This window comes from Heteronotia binoei, chromosome 14, assembly GCF_032191835.1.
Source record: "Heteronotia binoei isolate CCM8104 ecotype False Entrance Well chromosome 14, APGP_CSIRO_Hbin_v1, whole genome shotgun sequence".
In the NCBI taxonomy this organism is placed as follows: domain Eukaryota; kingdom Metazoa; phylum Chordata; class Lepidosauria; order Squamata; family Gekkonidae; genus Heteronotia; species Heteronotia binoei.
The window spans coordinates 71,011,501-71,030,808 of NC_083236.1; the positions used below are offsets into that span (position 1 = coordinate 71,011,501).

At 48.7% G+C, this 19,308-nt stretch overlaps 1 protein-coding gene across 1 annotated transcript; it reads right to left on the reverse strand.

Annotated features, from left to right (window-relative positions):
* LOC132582338 (transthyretin-like) lies at positions 1-13,902 on the reverse strand. The gene is made up of 5 exons (XM_060253872.1): positions 13,747-13,902; positions 3,275-3,418; positions 780-922; positions 563-701; positions 1-170 (listed from the first exon to the last, which is right to left on the reverse strand). Exons 1-5 carry the CDS (start codon positions 13,900-13,902, stop codon positions 81-83), a joined length of 672 nt encoding a protein of 223 aa, XP_060109855.1. The 3' UTR covers positions 1-80.
* Between the last annotated feature and the right edge of the window lie 5,406 nt (positions 13,903-19,308).

Sequence of the window (19,308 nt, forward strand, 5' to 3'; positions counted from 1 at the left end):
TTTGCTCTTGCAATGACTCTTTGAGGGGGAAGCCTTTTATTATCACCCTTGGGCCTGCCGCTCCTCTGGCCTCTCTTCTGCTAGTTCCCCCGGTAAGTGGTGTAGGAGTAGGGGCTGAACAGCAGGGGGATGTGGACCTTCCGTTCTGCTTCTGTCACTGTGAAGACGACCTGAAACAGACAAGGGGGGCGGGTTCCTGAGCTCCTGGGCTGCCAGCTCCCATTGGCCTCCTCGTCGACTGCCTGCAGGATAGACTTGGCCGTGTGCCCAGAGCACCACTGGAACCACCCAAGGGCCCTGATGTCTCCAGATGCCATTGCGGGTAATTGCCCTCCTAGCCCCCCCCATACACGCCTTTTATGATGGAACTTCAGTGCCTGCACATGTGCCCCTTGTGGGGACAGCCCCTCGCAGCAGGCAGAGCACAGGAGGGGGTGAGGCCCTTCGGGGGGGGGACCCACAGGATTCTGGGCCTCCTTCACACCTTCCAGCCCTTCTCCCCAAGGGGCCTGCAACCCTCTCTCGACACCACCCCCCTGCTTGCCCAGTGCAGGAGACTTACTTCCACATAGGGGTAGAAGCTGGGGTGGCCCTGCTCCTCCCAGTAAGCGCTCGTTTCAAAGCGCAGCTTGTAGGTGCCCGGCTCCAGCCTCTTGGGTATCACGCTGCTGTAGTCTAGGCGCCCGCTGGCGTTCGTAGTGCTGGAATGGAAACAAGCGTTGGAGGCACCTGCAACCACCCTGCCCACTTAGAGGGGGGCTTCCGCTGCCACCACCTACTTTTTACTCATCCGGGCCCACGGCCCATGAGGATCCTCCAGCTGGGCGAGGTGCACGGCCAGGCCGCTTGCAGGGAGGCCAGTGAGGACGTTCAGCGCGTGGACCGTCAGCGCAGGGTGGGGAGCCCCATCCGGGCCAGCAGCCTGGGAAGCAGAGCGAGATAGAGGCCCCCAGCTGTGGTGTGTCCAGCAGAGGATGCCCCAGTCGGCCCACTCAGAAACCTCCTTGGAGCTTTAGTGCCAAAGCTGCCCCCGCCCCCAGCAGCCTGGGCTGGTTGTTTTATTGCTCTGGCTGTGGGGTAGACGGGGCAGCAGCAGAGGCAGCTCCTTCTTGCCCAGAGCAGAGGATGTTGTCACCCTGCGTCAATCTGCCTTGGACTCAAGATGGGTGGCCACAGTGGTCTGTCTGCTGCAGCAGAAAAGAGCCAGAATCCAGAAGCACCTTCAAGCCTAACTCAACTTCTGGCAGGGGAGGAGTCACTGCTCACTTCTTCAGCTCCTTCTCTGCCACGAATGTTGTTAGTCCTGAAGGTCCTTCTTGTACCTTCTCCACTGCCTTCTAATGAATCAGACCTGCCTTGGCCCATCATGCTGCAGCTCTCCAGGGTCTCAGGCAGAGAAAGGCCTTTCACATCACCTGCTGCCTGGTCCTTCGAACTGGAGATGCTGCCGGGGATTGCATAAGAACATGAGCCTGGGTCCTTCTGCATGCCAAGCAGATGCTCTCCCACTGAGCCACCGCCCCTCCCTGTCCTGGCTCTAGTCCAGAACTTTGGAGATGCGTGCTAGCACCAGTGGCTTTTGAGAGGGGATTGGCAGCAAAGGCTGCCCAACCTAGAAGGATTTTGGCTTCATGATGGAAGGCAGGGTGGAGGGCTGTGAGCAGCCTGCCCAGCTGCCTGCCGTTAGTTCTTCTCTGGCGGAGTTCTCTGCCTGGCGCAGGCCTGGCACATGGAGGGTGGGGCTGTCCCTGCTGCTGGCTTCCATCCCACCCACCCCCCTGCCTCCAGTCTCACATGGTCCAGGGGTTGCACTCCATCCCTTTGCTGGTTTCCCTGCTCCATTTCTCTTGGGACTAGGAGGGTGTTCCTGATCCCGCCCCCCTTGGCATCATTTCCTGAGAGTGCAAGGGCAGCAGTGACTCAGCACAGAGCATTAACCCTGTAGCTGCTGCAGAGGTGCCTGCCTGCTGGAAATGGGGAGAGGGGGCAACATCTTCTGGTGGGCCATAAGAACATAAGAGAAGCCATGCTGGATCAGGCCAACGGCCCATCAAGTCCAACACTCTGTGTCACACAGTGGCAAAAATTTTTATATACACACATACACTGTGGCTAATAGCCACTGATGGACCTGTGCTCCATATTTTTATCTAAACCCCTCTTGAAGGTGGCTATGCTTGTGGCCGCCACCACCTCCTGTGGCAGTGAATTCCACATGTTAATCACCCTTTGGGTGAAGAAGTACTTCCTTTTATCCGTTTTAACCTTTCTGCTCAGCAATTTCATCGAATGCCCACGAGTTCTTGTATTGTGAGAAAGGGAGAAAAGTACCTCTTTCTCTACTTTCTCCATCCCATGCATTATCTTGTAAACCTCTATCATGTCACCCCGCAGTCGACGTTTCTCCAAGCTAAAGAGCCCCAAGCCTTTTAACCGTTCTTCATAGGGAAAAGGCCAGCCATTTCCCCCTGAAAGAAATGCAGCATGCATACCTCCCCCCACCCCCAGCACTGGAAGAGGTGGGAAATATTCTGGGGGTGGAGAGTATCAGTGGGGAACTGAGGCCACATCATAAGAGTGGGGTTGGGGTGAGAAGGAAGAGGTTGAACGGGGCAGGGGGCATTTGCATGATGGGCTCCTTAAGAGAAGCCTGCTGCTCAAACTTTCCCACGTTGCGGGAAGGTCGAGTGAGGGAGGCATGTTTGCACAGTGGGCTCCTCAAGAGGAGCCCGTTGTGCAAACAGGGCCTGCAATTTGGGCAGGTGCTCGTGGCCCTCCCCCACTGGGGGGCCAGAGGTGGGGCCTTGCCGGGGGCAGCAAAAGCCCCAGCGCTGGCCCTGCCAGTGGCGTCATCATGACTGAGAAAACGGCACGCTGGCATTATTGTTGCGGCTGCTGCTGTTAATCACCCTATCCCAGCTTGTGCAGGGCTCTGGGTGATGTACAACAAAAGGCATAGAGCCATAAAACAAATGTACAAAACATGAAGATTCCTTCAGCTTTCGTTGCCTTGTTGATCATGGGGTGGGGGGGTTGCCCCAAGGACTCCTGTGGGGTTGGTGTAGCTTTGTGTCCAAAGTGTTCATCATGGTCTAGAGGCCAGCCAGGCTGGAGTCCCAAATTCTCCAGCTGCACCACCAGTGAGCTTTGATTTCCATGGGCCAGTCCTCAAGGAGTGCGGGGGGAGCTCCGGGTCTCTTCCTGGCACAGCCCACCCTTCTGCCTGGCCTGGACCTGCAAAGAGAAGAGTGGGGCTTGCCCTGCCTGCCTGTACCTGCACCAGTGGCTTGGGGAAGGGGCCCTTCTCATTCTCTGGGCAATTGATGGGGGGAATGGCCCAGTCCCTCTTCTGCCTCCTCAGCCCAGTGCCGGACTCTGGGGAGGCCGCTGCTTCTGCCCCCAGGGATGGGAAGGAGACCTGCAAGGGAAAGAGGTTAGGAGGCCTTTTGTGACCCAGCCCCAGGGATCCTTTGGGCCCCGATCTCTTCTTGCACGTTTTCAGATTGTAACGGAGGAGGAGAAGGAGATTGCATTTATACCCTGCCCTTTGCTCAGAACAGCCCCGTGGCGCAGAGTGGTAAAGCTGCAGTGCTGCAGTCTGAACTCTCTGCTCACGACCTGAGTTCGATTCCAGCGGAAGGTGGATTCAGGTAGGCTCAAGGTTGACTCAGCCTGTGGTAAAATGAGTCCCCAGCTTGCTGGGGGCAAAGTGTAGATGACTGGGGAAGGCAAGGGCAAACCACCCCATAAAAAGCCTGACGTGAGAACGTTGTGAAAGCAACGTCACCCCAGAGTTGAAAACGACTGGTGCTTGCACAGGGGACCTTTCCTTTCCTATGCTCAGAGCAGCATACAATCACCTTTCCCTTCCCCTCCCCACCACAGACACCCTGTGAAGTAGGTGGGACTTATTTATTTATTACTTTAAATTTCTATTCTGCCCTCTCTGCAAGCGGACTCAGGGCGGCTAACAATCAATTCAAGCATCTATAATTATATACAATTTAAAACCAATAAATACAGTTAAAATATTTTATGGTGCTGTACATATGGCTAAGAGAACTCTGACAGAACTGCTCTTGAGAGAACAGCTCTGAGAGAACTGGGATGAGCCCAAGGTCACCCAGGGGCTGCACATGGAGGAGGCAGTGGGGAATCAAACCTGGCTCTCCCAGGTGAGAGTCTGCCTCTGCTATCCACTACACCAAACGGGCTCTCTTTGCTGACCCTTGCTGACTCAGCTAAAAGCCTCGGGATCGTCCTGATTCCAGCTTTATTATTGGAGAAGAAACTTAAAACAGTTGCAGAAAAGGTCTTCTTTCCACTCAGCCCAGCCTGTAAGATGACCCTTGACCTGGATACAGCTGATCTGGCCACCTGGATTCACGCAACAGTAACCTCGAGACTAGACTACTGCAATGCACTCTACCTGGGTCTCCCCACAAAATCAGCTTGGAAACTCCAGCTGGCCCAGAATGCTGCAGCTCAGCTGTTAACAGGAGCTACATGGAACATCCTACAGATGTTCCATTGGGTGATCATCTGTTACTGGGCTCAGGTTTAAGTTGTTATCATATATAAAAAGAGCACAGAGTGGGAAAGCTGCAGTACTGCAGTCGGAGCCTTCTGCTCACGACCTGAGTTTGATCCCGTCGGAAGCTGGGTTCAGGTACCTGGCTCAGGGTTGACTCAGCCTTCCATCCTTCTGAGGTCGGTCAAATGAGTCCCCAGCTTGCTGGGGGGAAAGCGTAGATGACTGGGGAAGGCAATAGCAAACCACCCCATTAAAAGTCTGTTGTGAAAGCAACGTCACTCCAGAGTTGGAAATGACTGGTGCTTGTACAGGGAACTACCTTTACCTTTTATCATATATAAAGCCTTTCACAGCCTTGCCCCCCCCCCCTTTTTGTGGGATTGCCTCCTGCTGTGTTCCACTGTGACAACATTGCTCAAGTTAGCAGGGGCTCTTGCAGCTGCCAACCTGCCAGTGGGCAAAATCACCATAGCCCCTCTGCGTGTTTTCTCTGCTGGGGCTCCCAGCTTGCAGAACGGCCTGCCAAAGCAGCTCAGTGTCATGAGCCCTGACAAGGAGGAGCTGGAAGGGTTAACAGACCTGGAAGAGTTGCCAGCCAGTTCCTCAGCTGAACAAACAGCAGCTGGCCCATCAATCACTCTCCAGGCACCAGTGTCGGCTTTTGACAATCAATCTCCTCCAACCTCTCCTTCTCCCACCTCAAGAGTCCGAAGCAGGCTCCGGAAAGAACTTTCAGAGTGAAGACATGAGGCACACCGATGCTTCAGATCTCTCAGCCCTGACTGAAATTTTTTCATTAGCAGAACAAAAGAAAAGAGGGGTAGTCTTTTATATTAAAGAACAATTAGAACCAAAATTGATATTCAAAGATAAAGAAGGAAGATATATTGCAGTGGAAATGATGATGGAGGCAAAAAAAAAACTTTGTTACTAGGACTATATGTGCCCAATGGAGCGAAAGACAAGTTCTTTAAAGACATTAGTCAGCAGTTAGGCGATATGTCATATGACCAGATTTTGATGATGGGTGACTTTAATGGGACAATACAAAACAATATAGATAGATCAAGCCAAAAGAAGAAAGACAAAGAAGGAAAACTACCAAACTCTTTTTTTGAGTTGATTAAACAAGAAAATTTGGAAGACATTTGGAGAAAATTTAATCCTGAAGTAAGAGACTATACCTTCTTTTCAGCAAGACATAATTCTTTTTCCAGAATAGATATGTTATGGGGCTCAAAAAGTTTGGGCCTCATAACCAAAAAAGTGGAGATTCTACCAAAGGTTTGTGCAGACCATAACCCAATATGTTGGACTACAAAATTGCAAAAGAAAACAAGAAGATGGAGAATTAATGAGGACTCGCTACAAGACAAAGACATTGTGACATTTTTAGAAAAGGAAACTGCAGCGTTCTTTCAAATAAATGAGACTGATGTGGAATTTCAGACAGTTTGGGATACTTATAAAGCAGTAATGAGAGGACTATTAATTACATTGAATAATAAAGATAAGTGGGTCAAAGAAGAGCGGTTGCTAGGTCTACAAAATGAAATAAAGAAAAAATAAGGGGAATTTTTAAAAAGGCCAGGAAAGAAGAAGTTAATAAAATAAATTACAATATTACAATCCCAAGTAAGACATTTGTTGAATAAAGAACTAGAATGGAACTTTAAAAGTTTGCAACAAAAATCGTTTGAAGGTGCGAATAAACCTGGGAAGTATCTAGCCTGGAAACTGAAGAAAAAGAAAGAAAATACAATTATCAACAAAATCATGGCAAATCAAAAAGAGATAGTCGATCAAGATGGAATCAAAAGAGAATTTTTTTAAGTATTATGCAAATCTATTCAAAGGTGTGAAAATCAGAAAAGAAAAAATGGAAGAGTGTCTACAAAATATTCAAATAGCACCCCTGACTGAATATATGAAAATTATTTTAAATGATCCAATAGAAAAAATTGAAATTGAAGCAGCAATAAAAGCGATAAAAGAAGGTAAGGCTCCTGGGCCAGATGGATTTACAACTAAATTTTATAAAATTCTTAAAGATGAGATAATACCCAAACTGCAGAAATTGTTGAATACGATAATCGATGTGGCAACCCGGACCGCGTCGGGGAGGACCCTCCACGGGCCGGCCCTCCGGGGTTGGTGTTCAGGCGGAGCGGCGCCTCCCCCTCCCACCCGCGGTCCGAGCTCCTCCCCCGGCCCCGGGGGAGCGAAAAAAAAATATAATGACTCTTGAAATTCTATTACAACAAGTACAAAATGATAAAGAAATAGAAGGACTAAAAATGAGAGGATTTCTTATAAATATAAAGCATTTGCAGATGATATTGTGTTCATAATAGAGAATCCGATTCAAGTGACACCTTTGTTGTTAGCCAAGATAAAAGAATACGGAGAGATAGCAGGATTATATATAAACAAAGAGAAGTCGAAATTTTTATGCAAAAATATGCAACCAAATAGAAAGAATTGCAGACTTTTGACGGGATGTGAAGTTACCTCTAAAGTTAAATATCTTGGCTTAGAAATAACTATGAAGAATATTGACCTGTTCAAAAATAATTACGAAAAGCTATGGTGCAAGATGGACAAAGATTTGATGAAATGGAATAGACTTAACTTGTCCTTGCTGGGCAGGATTGCTGCAATTAAGATATTTTGCCAAGAATAATGTATTTGTTCCAAACTATCCCGATTGTGAAAGATAGCAAACAATTCAATCAATGGCAAAGGAAGATTTCTGATTTTGTATGGGCCGGGAAGAAACCAAGGATTAAGATGAAGATTTTAACAGATGCTAAGGAGAGAGGAGGTTTTCAGCTTCCGGTCTTAAGACTGTATCATGATGCAGTTTGCTTGACATGGATTAAAGATTGGATAATGCTGTTAGATAAAAAACTTTTACGGTTAGAAGCTCACGGGAATAAATTCGGCTGGCACGCTTATTTGTATTATAGGAAAAATAAGATGGATGGTCTTTTTTCTCACCACTATATTAGAAATAGCTTACTAAACACTTGGATAAAATATAAGAAATATGGTGATGAGAGAAAGCCGCTTTGGATAGTGCTAGCAGAAGTAATAAAAATAACAGCTTAATCTGATGAAGAAAGAGTGATGTCATATAATCAACTATTAAAGATTCAAGGTGATAAAGTTGAATTAAAGTCTGCAGAAGAGTTAAACAACAAGTATGACTGGTTTCAAATGAAACAAATAAAAAGCTTGATGGAAAATGATATTAAATCTGATGGAATTAGACGTGAGCAAACAGAACTGGAAAGGGTTCTGCTTGGAGACAATGAAAAAATAATATCGAAAGTACCGTATTTTTTGCACCATAAGACGCACTTTTTCCTCCCAAAAAAGTGTGGGGGGGAAGTGTGTGTGTCTTATGGAGCGAAGGTACCATACGTACCTTCCTCGGGGGGGGGGGGGGGTGATCCGCTGCCTCCGTCCCGGCGCTTCCCGCCCCTGCCTGCCTGGCTCCAGCTCTGACGCTTACAGCAAGCGCCAGGATCGCTCCCTCTGCCCTCCGATTCCAGCGCTTGCTTTAAGCATCAGCGCTGAAGCCAGGCAGGCAAGCAGGGAGAAAGCACGCCGCCCCCTCCACAGCCAGCGCTTGCGAAGCGCTGGGTTTGCGCAGGGGGCGGGGGCTTCCTCTGTCCCTGTATGCGTGGCTTCAGCTTGTGCTGATAGCAAGGGCTGGGTTCAGAGGCAGCCAAGCCTTGGATCCCAGCCCTTGCTATCAGCTCAAGCTGAAGCGAGGCAAAGAGGAAGCCCCCCCCCCCGCAAACGCAGCGCTTGGCGAAGCGCTGGGTTTGCGCAGGTGGGGGGCTTCCTCTGTCCCTGTCTGCGTGGCTTCAGCTTGTGCTGATAGCAAGGGCTGGGTTAGGAGGCAGCCAAGCCTCGGATCCCAGCCCTAGCTATCAGCTCAAGCTGAAGCCAGGCAAAGAGGAAGCCCCCCCCTCGCAAATGCAGCGCTTGGCAAAGCGCTGGGTTTGCAGGGGGGCCTTCCTCTGTCCCTGTATGCGTGGCTTCAGCTTGTGCTGATAGCAAGGGCTGGGTTCGGAGGCAGCCAAGCCTCGGATCCCAGCCCTAGCTATCAGCACAAGCTAAAGCCAGGCAAAGAGGAAGCCCCCCCCCCCCGCAAACGCAGCGCTTGGCGAAACGCTGGGTTTGGGCAGGGGGGGCTTCCTCTGTCCCTGTCTGCATGGCTTCAGCTTGTGCTGATAGCAAGGGCTGCGTTCGGAGGCAGCCATGCCTCAGTTTCCAGCCCTTGCTATCAGCTCAAGCTGAAGCCAGGCAAAGAGGAAGCCCCCCCCCCTCTGCAAACGCAGCGCTTGGCGAAGCGCTGGGTTTGCGGAGCGGGGGGGCTTCCTCTGTGCCTGTCTGCCAGGCTTCAGCTGCTGCTTCTAGCAAGGGCTGGGATCGGAGGCAGGATTGAGAGGGGGAAGGTGCCCAGATCTGGGTGCACAGCTTCAAAAAATTTTTTCCTGTTTTCCTCCTCTAAAAACTAGATGCGTCTTATGGTCCGGTGCGTCTAATGGTCCGAAAAATACGGGTATATAAATTATTATTGAAATGGTCTACAGAAGAAGAAGTAGTAAAATCTCAAATGATTAAATGGGCAATTAATTTAAATAAGGAAATACAAATGGATACATGGGAATATCTTTGGAAGAACTCGATGAAAATATCAACATGTCAGAATATTAAAGAGAATTGTTTTAAGATGATGTATAGGTAGTATATGACTCTGAAAAAACTGGCAAAGTTGAGTAAAAAGATGTCGGATAGATGTTGGAAATGTAAAAATCATGAGGGTTCTTTTTTCATATGTGGTGGACTTGTGAAAAAGCGAAAAAGTTTTGGCAGATGATACAACAAGAAATTTCTAAAATGTTGGGATACGACTTTAAGAAAGTTGCAGAGACTTTTCTGCTAGGATTACAAATGGAAAAATTTCCAAAAGAAGATAGGACTTTAATTTGGTATTTGCTCTCAGCTGCTAGGACATTGTATGCGCAGTTGTGGAAGCAAGAAAAAATACCAGAGAAATGGGACTGGATCATGAAAGTTTTATCGTGGAGTGAGATGGACAAGTTAACAAGAACTTTGGACGTGTTTAAAAAGGAGTGGAAGAAATTCAGAAGATATATAGAACAAGAGTGGAATGTAAAAAGATACTGGACAATTTTTTAATATGATTGTGAGAAAAGAATGACATTGAATTTTGATTGGTTAGGGGTACCTTTATAATCGAACTTAAGTATAAAACCTCGGCGGAAGTCTAGTAATGGAGGGAGGGGGGGCTGAAAATATCATATGGGTTAGAGATAGTAAGGATATCATTAAACGTTGTAACCATATGTTATTAATAAAACTGTTTAAAATCAGATCTCTCAGCCCTGAGTTCTAGCAGAGTCACTGCCACCCAGGGAGTAGGCTGATTGAGACTCCCATATAGCTCCCACCCTGGTAACCTTGTGGAAGCGACAAGTCTATTCTCTGGCTTGCATCCACGCTTCTTTCTGATCCTGACCTGCTTGATTTCCTTGGCACCCTGACCTTATGGCTTTTGGACATTGAGTTCTGATTACGGTTTGTGATTCTGCATTGGTGACTTGGCTCCTGCTGGACTTCCTGGACTTTGACCTTGGACTGGCTTTGGACTCCTGCCTGCCTGAACCCTGAGAACGTGACACTCAGGAAAGTTCCACTCGACAAAGCTGAACAATTCCAGGGGCCTTTTCTGCACAGGAAATATGAGGCTGCACTGTACAAAAGCGGCAGGGGGGAGGGGGAAGAAACCACGTTGACAGTCCCTCTTCAGAGGAACTCTGAGGAAGCTCCTTGGCAGAAGGACAGGATGTAAACATCCCAGACAGCTCAGTGGTCAGGCCTGGCATCGGGTGGCTTTACGCCTTTGGGCCTTGCCAAGCACACAAGCCAAGCTGAGTCATCTTCCACAGAAGGATTCCTAGGAAATGCCAGCATTAATGGCCCGGGAGTGGGTGTCCATTACTGCAAGAGGGTGGTGTTTCCGATGAGTCACCTAGAATCAATTCCTTTTTCTGGGGAATGGTCCTCAGCAGACCCTGGGCTCCCCCAGGCCACCAAAGGGGGAGCTCCATGCATGTGGCCAGCAAGGCCTGCAACCAAGAGCTCTCCCTCTCTTTCTCTGGCTCCAGACCTCTCTAAGGCTGCTCAGCACCCCTTGAAGATCCATTGGTGGTTCTGGGCTGCCCTTGAAGCAAGCAAGGAGCAGGGAGGTCTGGGAGCCAGCTGTTGCACCCCGAGGAGGCTGTTGGCCACCAGAGGGCAGGTGCAGTTCGGAGGGCCCCTGGCTCAGCCGCAGAGCCTCTGCTTGGCATGCAGAGAAGAAGGTCCCGCGTTCAGTCCTGGGCAGCATCTCCAGATAAAAGGGTAGCAGGCAGCAGAAGTTGTGAAAGACCTGAGACCCTGCAGTAGGGTTGCCAGGTCCAATTCAAGAAATATCTGGGGACTTTGGGGGTGGAGCCAGGAGACTTTGGGGGTGGGTCCAGGAGCAAGGCTGTGACAAACATAATTGAACTCCAAAGGGAGTTCTGGCCATCACATTTAAAGGGACCGCACACCTTATCACCATGGTGCTTCTGTAGTGTTGACAGTTCCCAGTCTACCTGCTGTTGCCTGGTTTTGCTGCCAGGGGCTGAACTATCGTTTACTGTATGTTGTCGACCTCACTGTTTACTGTGTTGCCTCTGATTTGGTAGGACACGTTTTTAGGAGGCTGTTTTAATCTTGATATGTGGATTTTAATCTTAATATGTTGTCAATGTGTTGTTTTATTGTTGAAAGCTACCCTGAGCCTGCTTGCACGACAGGGCGGGATATAAATAAAAAAATTAAATTTGAAATGCCTTCCTTCCATTGAAAATAATGAAGGATAGGGGCACCTTGTTTCGGGGCTCACAGAATTGGACCCTCTGGCCCACTCTTTTTGAAACTTGGAGGGTGTTTTGACGAGAGGCACCAGATGCTATGCTGCAAATGTGGTACCTCTACCTTAAAAAACAGGGGGCCCCCCAGAGCCCCAGATAGCCTCAGATCCGTTTTCCATTATACCCTATGGGAATCTGTCTCCATAGGAAATAATGCCCAGCAGACATTTCTCTCCCCACCTCCCCTCAGCTTTCTGATGACCCTGAAAGGGGGGAGGGCCTCCAAACCAGGGGATCCCCTGCCCCCAACAGGGGATTAAGCAACCCAAGCGAAATCACGGACAAGCAGAGTGCAGAAGACCATGGGTTCCGTGATATGCCAGCCTCCAAAATATACAAAAGCTCCACAAACTCCATGGATTCAGTAATAAACCAAATTATTTCAGAAAAATTCAAAGCATAATCTTAGAAACTACATATATCCAAATCATAAACCACATAGAACAAGAGATGGGACAAAACTCATTTGAAATGCAAATATCAAAGTCTCTCAAAAGAACTCAGTACAACGTATCCGTGTGCAGCTATACATGTGGAATCTTTAATACAACAGCTTACTTAGTACGACTTAGTACTAAGTCATTCCGGTTTCAGTGACGCTTCTTCCAGCTACAGACTGCTGCACCAGAGACTGTGAGGGGCCTTGAAGCTTTCTTGCCACGTTCTGAAATTTGAAGATTAAGGGAGTGACCCGAAGCCCCCTTCCTGTGTGGATTTCTCTTCCATCCCACTGAATATAATTGGCAAGACTCAAGGAGCGGGCGGCACTAAGAAACAACTGGGGGGATGTCATGAGCCAGTTTGGTGTAATGGTTAAATGCACGGACTCTTACCTGGGAGAACCGGATTTGATTCCCCACTCCTCCACTTGCACCTGCTGGAATGGCCTTGGGTCAGCCAGAGCTCTCTTATCTGGGAGAACCGGGTCTGATTCCCCACTCCTCCACTTGCAGCTGCTGGAATGGCCTTGGGTCAGCCAGAGCTCTCTTATCTGGGAGAACCAGGTGTGATTCCCCACTCCTCCACTTGCAGCTGCTGGAATGGTCTTGGGTCAGCCAGAGCTCTCTTATCTGGGAGAACCGGGTTTGATTCCCCACTCCTCCACTTGCAGCTGCTGGAATGGTCTTGGGTCAGCCAGAGCTCTCTTATCTGGGAGAACCAGGTGTGATTCCCCACTCCTCCACTTGCAGCTGCTGGAATGGCCTTGGGTCAGCCAGAGCTCTCTTATCTGGGAGAACCGGGTTGGATTCTCCACTCCTCCACTTGCAGCTGCTGGAATGGCCTTGGGTCAGCAGAGCTCTCTTATCTGGGAGAACTGGGTTTGATTCCCCACTCCTCCACTTGCAGCTGCTGGAATGGTCTTGGGTCAGCCAGAGCTCTCTTATCTGGGAGAACCAGGTGTGATTCCCCACTCCTCCACTTGCACCTCCTGAAATGGCCTTGGGTCAGCCATAACCCTCACATTGTCCTTGAAAGGGCAGCTTCTGTGAGAGCCAGTTTGGTATAGTGGTTAAGTGTGCGGACTCTTATCTGGGAGAACCGGGTTTGATTCCCCGCTCCTCCACTTGCACCTCCTGGAATGGCCTTGGGTCAACCATAGCTCTCATAGGAGTTGTCCTTGAAAGGGCAGCTACTGTAAGAGCTCTCTCAGCCCCACCCACCTCACAGGGTGTCTGTTGCGGGGGGAGGTAAAGGAGATTGTGACCACTCTGAGATTCAAAGTATAGGGCAGGATATAAATCCAAATCCAATGACGTTTCTGGTTTGGCACCATGGCAGAGGACACTGTTCCAACAACCCCAACCACACTGACATCACTGATCCATGTACCACCACCCCCTCCTTTGCTGAAAGGTTCCCCAGACACCGAGCCTTTCTTGGGGGACAGGGGAAGATCCTACCTGAGTGACCAGACAGGAGAGCAGGAGGCTGGCTCCACAGAGAGTCCTCATCCTGGCCTGGATTTCAACCCTCTGTGCCCTTCTGGCCAAGGGCGGGTAGCCCAGAGAGCCCTGCTGGCTGCCAGAGCAAAGTTTGTCTTATAGACCCATGTGGGGGAGGGCCCTGTTTCGACAGCCCTTGGAAGCCGGCCAGCAAGGGCGGGGCGGGCTGTTGCACCACCAGCTCTGTGGGCATGATCACCAGGGCCCTCTTTCTCAAGGCTTCAGCTGCTATTTCTGCAGGGCAGAGCTTCACCTGAGCGTGACAACTCACCAGAATCAGGCATGGGCTCCAGGCCAGGTGTTCTTTAACACGGAAAGATGGACATTTCCTGCAGCAAGGTGGAAGCTGGTTCGCCTCTCGCCGCTGCTCTCGTCCCACGGCAAGAGCTACCGTGGCAGACATTGCCTGGCAGTGCCCGCTTCCCATGGCTTTGGGAAGGAAGGTGGGCAGGGCTTTTTTTGTAGCAGGAACTCCTTTGCATATTAGGCCACACCTTCCTGATGTAGCCAATCCTCCGAGAGCTTACAGGGCCTACTGTAAGACTGGCTACATCAGGGAAGTGTGGCCTAATATGCAAAGGAGTTCCTGTTACAAGAAAAGCACTGAAGGTGGGCCTCAGCATCTCTCTGGGGTGAAGCTCCCCAGTGGAAAGGGCTCTGAGGGTGGCTTCCTCATGGTTCAGCTGTGGGACTGGCCTGTGGAGGCCCCCCAATCCCAAGGGTGCGCCCATCTGTAGGGAGTCCAGATGACTGGCACCAATGATGGTGGGGCCATGCCTTCTCTCCATCTTTTTGCCTGCCTCGTTTTTCTCTAAGGAGTGCAGGGTAACATACAGCACTCTTCTTTCTTTGGTTTCTACTGGGGTTTGTCCAGTTATGAGTGTCCCCTTGACTCTCTTGTGGGCCACACAGATGCCTTTTGGTGCACGCAGGTCCCAGGTCCGGTCTTGGGCTTCTGACTATCAAAAGGTCTCTTTCTTCTTTCTTTGCCTGGGAGAACTGCTGTCTACTGCAGCCAGCAGCACTGAGCTCAAAAGGACAAGGGTCTGATGCGGCAGGAGGTGGCCACAGACGTCCTCGAGAAAAACCTACAGCTGTGCTCTTCTGCTTTTCGCTTGGACCCTGGGAGGGGACTTCCCACTGCCCATTTGAAGATTGCAACAGTTATTGGCCGGCTCAGACATATCCCACTTCCTCAGGTATGGAAAGAAATCCAACTGAGAACCTGATTTACTGGGGAAGGGATGCAATCATGGAGCTGGAAGGGACCTCCGAGGTGATCTAGTCCAACCCCTTGCATGATGCAGGAAACTCACAAGTACCTCCCCCTGCCCTCCTTCTCATGACCTGCCTCAGTTCACAGAATCAGCATTGCTGTCAAATGGCCCTCCAGCCAGACAAGGCAGAGAGCGAATTCCAAAATTAAAGTTGCTTTCTTTCCATGTCTCACATCTCTCTATCATTCATCTCATCTCTCTCTCTCTACCTACCTACCTCTCTCTCAATCTATCTATCATTTGCTTTCCTTCCTTCCTTCCTTCCTTCCTTCCTTCCTTCCTTCCTTCCTTCCTTCCTTCCTTCCTTCCTTCCTTCCTGTCTTGTGGCTCTCAAACATCTGATGTTCCTGTCTTGGGACTCTCTAACATCTGACGTTTATTGTGTGTGGCTAGGACATTAAGCAAGTTTGGCCACTCCTGCTTTAAGCCAAGATGAGAAGCAGCGGAGAGAAGCGTTGGGCCACCACAAGAGGGCATCGTGGGAGCACACAAAGCAGCAAGGCTCGCAAGCGACGCTCTGGTGTTCTTCTCCCCTCCCTCCTCCTTCCCCTCCGCAAGCCAAGCAAGGTGTGCCCAAAGTGGGGCTTGGCCTGGCCCTGCATTTCCCACACTCAACGGCCAGGGGCTGCTCTGGTGTCCCGGCACCTGCTGTTTGTGGCCAGAGTATGTATGCCAGTGATCATGGCCCCTGCTCCAAAGAGAAGGAGAGCACGGACTGTCCATCACTGCTGTCCTTCTGCAGAGCTGCCATGAACTAGGAGGGGACACCAATTCATTTCCCGAAGGGCCACTCATCCAGACGCCCAGCACGCACCTAGTGATGCAGTGAAACAGGCCTGTCCTCCCCCCTCAGCGGCTCCGGGCCTGCAAAGGAAGCCGGAGAACCATGAGGAGGAACGAGGGCTGCCAACCCCCAGGTGGGAAAGAAAAATAAAGGCCCATAACCCACCGTGAAAACCAGCTTCTGTTATTGAATTATACAAAGTCAACAAGGATAAACATACTCGTATAAATTCCAACATTATAAATTACAAAACAACCATAACTTTTAGTCCTTAATAAATATCTATTAATACCTATGGAAGTCGTCTCATTATATACCAACATACCCCATGAGGAGGCAAGAGCTTCGATAGAGACAATTTTGAATAGAAGATCTAATAAGGAACCCCCTACTCATTTCCTGTTGGAGTTGGTGGGTGTTATTTTTGAAAATAATTTTTTCAGGTTTGGGGATCAGTTTTTTCTGCAAGTGCAAGGGGTATCTATGGGTAGTCCCTTTTCGCCCAGTGTACTTGTTTGTTTATGACGGAGTTGGAAGAATAATTCTTTTGTAATTCTGAGGTTAATCCGTTCTGGGGTTCTATCATTTGGTTTGAGAGATATATTGATGATATTCTGGCAGTGGTCACACGGGAGCCAGTGGTTGCTCCTTTAATGCAGTGGATGAATAACATACATCCGGCCATTAAATTTACATATATTGCGGATAAACAGAGAATTGCGTTTTTAGATACGTGTGTCTTTAAGACAGAGGAGGGAACCTTGGCGGTTAAAATTTATAGGAAACCTATGGATAAGAATGTCCCTTTACATTTCAGTTCCTGTCATCCTTTACATTTAAGAGCAAATTTACCCTATAGTCAGTTGGTTAGAGCCAAACGTAACTTGACTAGGGCACAGGACTTTGAACAGGAGAGAGACAGGATTTTTGAAAAATTTAAATCTAGGGGTTATCCCAGTAGGATTTTAACCAAGGCTCTCACACATAGGTCTAGACTTGTAACGGCTCCCGGAGAACATGGGAGAGAAATGTGGGTAGTAACAATATAACCTGTGCTATGCAGTTTTCCCCTTAGAGTCAGTCCATTTATAATATCATTAAGAAATATTGGTTTCTGGTGAGAGATTTACCAGGATGTCAGGAAATACCAAAAATGGGCTTTAGTAGAACCAAGAATTTAGGGGATTGTTTGATTAGAGCTGATATTGTACAACCTGAGAGGGAGATGGTTAGAACGGGGGTGGGGGGCACTTTAAATGCGGGGCTTGTGGAGCTTGTGGTCTCTCGCTGCAAGTGTCTGTGTTTGTGCATCCAGAGACTGGATACAAGATATATCTAAAGGATGTCACCACCTGTGCTATACAGAGATGTATTTATGTGATTCTGTGCCCATGTAAAAAACTCTATTTGGGATCCACCACACATGCTATTCGTACACGTGTGTTGAAACATAAATCAAGACTGAAGAACCGTGTGGTAGAGGCTCCTTTGGTGGAGCACTTCAGTCGGTTTAATCATGATCCAGACTCTTTATGCTTTTGCGTACTTCTTAAGTTTCCAACGCGTTTGCAAGGTAGGATGGATTGCAGTAGATGGTTACATCAGCAGGAAATGCGCATGAACTTTAAATTGGGGATGATGTTTCCTCGTGGTTGAAATAGTGATTGGGATTTAGCATGTTATTTATAAAATATACTGTTGGCATGTGCTTTGGACACCAGTTCATAATAAGTTTTCAGCATTACTGTAGCTGGGTACTCTGTAACTTTAAGGAACATTTTGAATGGTCACACCTGCTGCATATAAGCCATTTAGCATGATTCATTGTAGCACCTTGTAGGTGTTCCTTTACACATGCTGGCTGTTTGGCCTAATACTTAAGAAAAATTGCTAAGAGGTTTGCTGATTTTATTCAGGGTTTAACATGTTTTTATGGCTTATGTGCATATGGTTTTATTGTATATTATTGTGTATTATTTATGTTGTTCAGGATTATTGCAGTTTGAAGGAGTTCAATTGCGAAGAGGATTATTGCAGCTTGAAGAAGCTCACACGAAACAAGGGTTCAGTACGACTTTGTCCTTGGAAACTTGGATTATTGGCTGCATTTTTTGACAAATATTAAGCATCTGGAGTACTACACCAGGATTTCATGGAATGAGATGGGAAGTTTTACCACAGGATGAAAAGAAGGACTCTTGGTGCTAATGCTTCCTTAAGGACTAAAAGTTATGGTTGTTTTGTAATTTATAATGTTGGAATTTATATGAGTATGTTTATCCTTGTTGACATTGTATAATTCAATAATAGAAGCTGGTTTTCACAGTGGGTTATGGACCTTTATTTTTCTGTCCTTTTGCGATGTTACTCTCTGTATGTTGTGTAATCCCCAGGTGGGGGCTGGGGATCTTCCGGTTTGGAGGCCCTCCCCCCTTCAGGGTCATCAGAAAGCAGGGAGGAGGAGGGAAATGGCTGCTGGGCACTCCATTATAGAGCCCCGCGGTGCAGAGTGGTAAAGCTGCAGTACTGCAGTCGGAGCCCTCTGCTCATGACCTGAGTTCGATCCCGGCAGAAGCTGGGCTCAGGTAGCCAGCTCAAGGTTGACTCAGCCTTCCATCCTTCCAAGGTCGGTAAAATTAGTTAGTACCCAGCTTGCTGGGAGGAAAGTGTAGATGACTGGGGAAGGCAATGGCAAACCACCCTGTAAAAAGTCTGCCGTGAAAACGTTGTGAAAGCAACATCACCCCAGAGTTGAAAACGACTGGTGCTTGCACAGGGGACTACCTTGACCTTTTTACTCCATTATAAATCAATTCCCATATGGAGAATTGATACATGAGTATCTGGGGGAGCTGCTTTTTGAGGTAGAGGCACCAACATTTCAGCAAAGCATCTGGAGCCTCTCCCCAAAACACCCTCCAAGTTTAACAAAGATTGGATCAGGGGGTCCAATTCTATGAGCCCCCATTTCCTATGGAAGGATAAGAACCTAAGAGAAGCCATGTTGGATCAGGCCAATGGCCCATCCAGTCCAACACTCTGTGTCACATAAGAACCTAAGAGAAGCCCTGTTGGATCAGGCCAGTGGCCCCTCCATTCCAACACTCTGTGTCACACATAAGAGAAGCCCTGTTGGATCAGGCCAGTGGCCCCTCCAGTCCAACGCTCTGTGTCACAGAAGAACATAAGAGAAGCCCTGTTGGATCAGGCCAGTGGCCCCTCCAGTCCAACACTCTGTGTCACATAAGAACATAAGAGAAGCCCTGTTGGATCAGGCCAGTGGCCCCTCCAGTCCAACACTCTGTGTCACACATAAGAGAAGCCCTGTTGGATCAGGCCAGTGGCCCCTCCAGTCCAACGCTCTGTGTCACACAGTAGCCAAAAAAAAAAACAACCAAGTGCCATCAGAAGGTTCACAAGTGGGTCTAGAAGCCCTTCCACTTTGCCTCCCCCCAAACACCAAGAATACAGAGCATCACTGCCCCACACAGTTCCAATAATATACTGTGGCTAATAACCACGGATGGACCTCTGCTCCATATTTGTATCCAATCCCCTCTTGAAGCTGTCTATGCTTGAAGCCGCCACCACCTCCTGTGGCAGTGAGTTTCACATGTTAATCACCCTTTGGGTGAAGGAGGACTTCCTTTTATCCATTCTAACCTGACAGCTCAGCAATTTCATTGAATGCCCACAAGTTCTTGTATTGTGAGAAAGGGAGAAAAGGACTTCTTTCTCTACTTTCTCCATCCCATGCATAATCTTGTAAACT

What these genes read in the sequence shown, in the direction of transcription:
- LOC132582338 (XM_060253872.1), bottom strand. Translation starts at nt 13,902, where the DNA reads ATGGGAAGCGGGCACTGCCAGGCAATGTCTGCCACGGTAGCTCTTGCC. An exon ending in TCCCCAAGCCACTGGTGCAG is followed by an intron (nt 923 to 3,274) that starts GTACAGGCAGGC and finishes TCTGCTTCCCAG; the next exon opens with GCTGCTGGCCCGGATGGGGC. An exon ending in GCTTCTACCCCTATGTGGAA is followed by an intron (nt 171 to 562) that starts GTAAGTCTCCTG and finishes TGTCTGTTTCAG; the next exon opens with GTCGTCTTCACAGTGACAGA.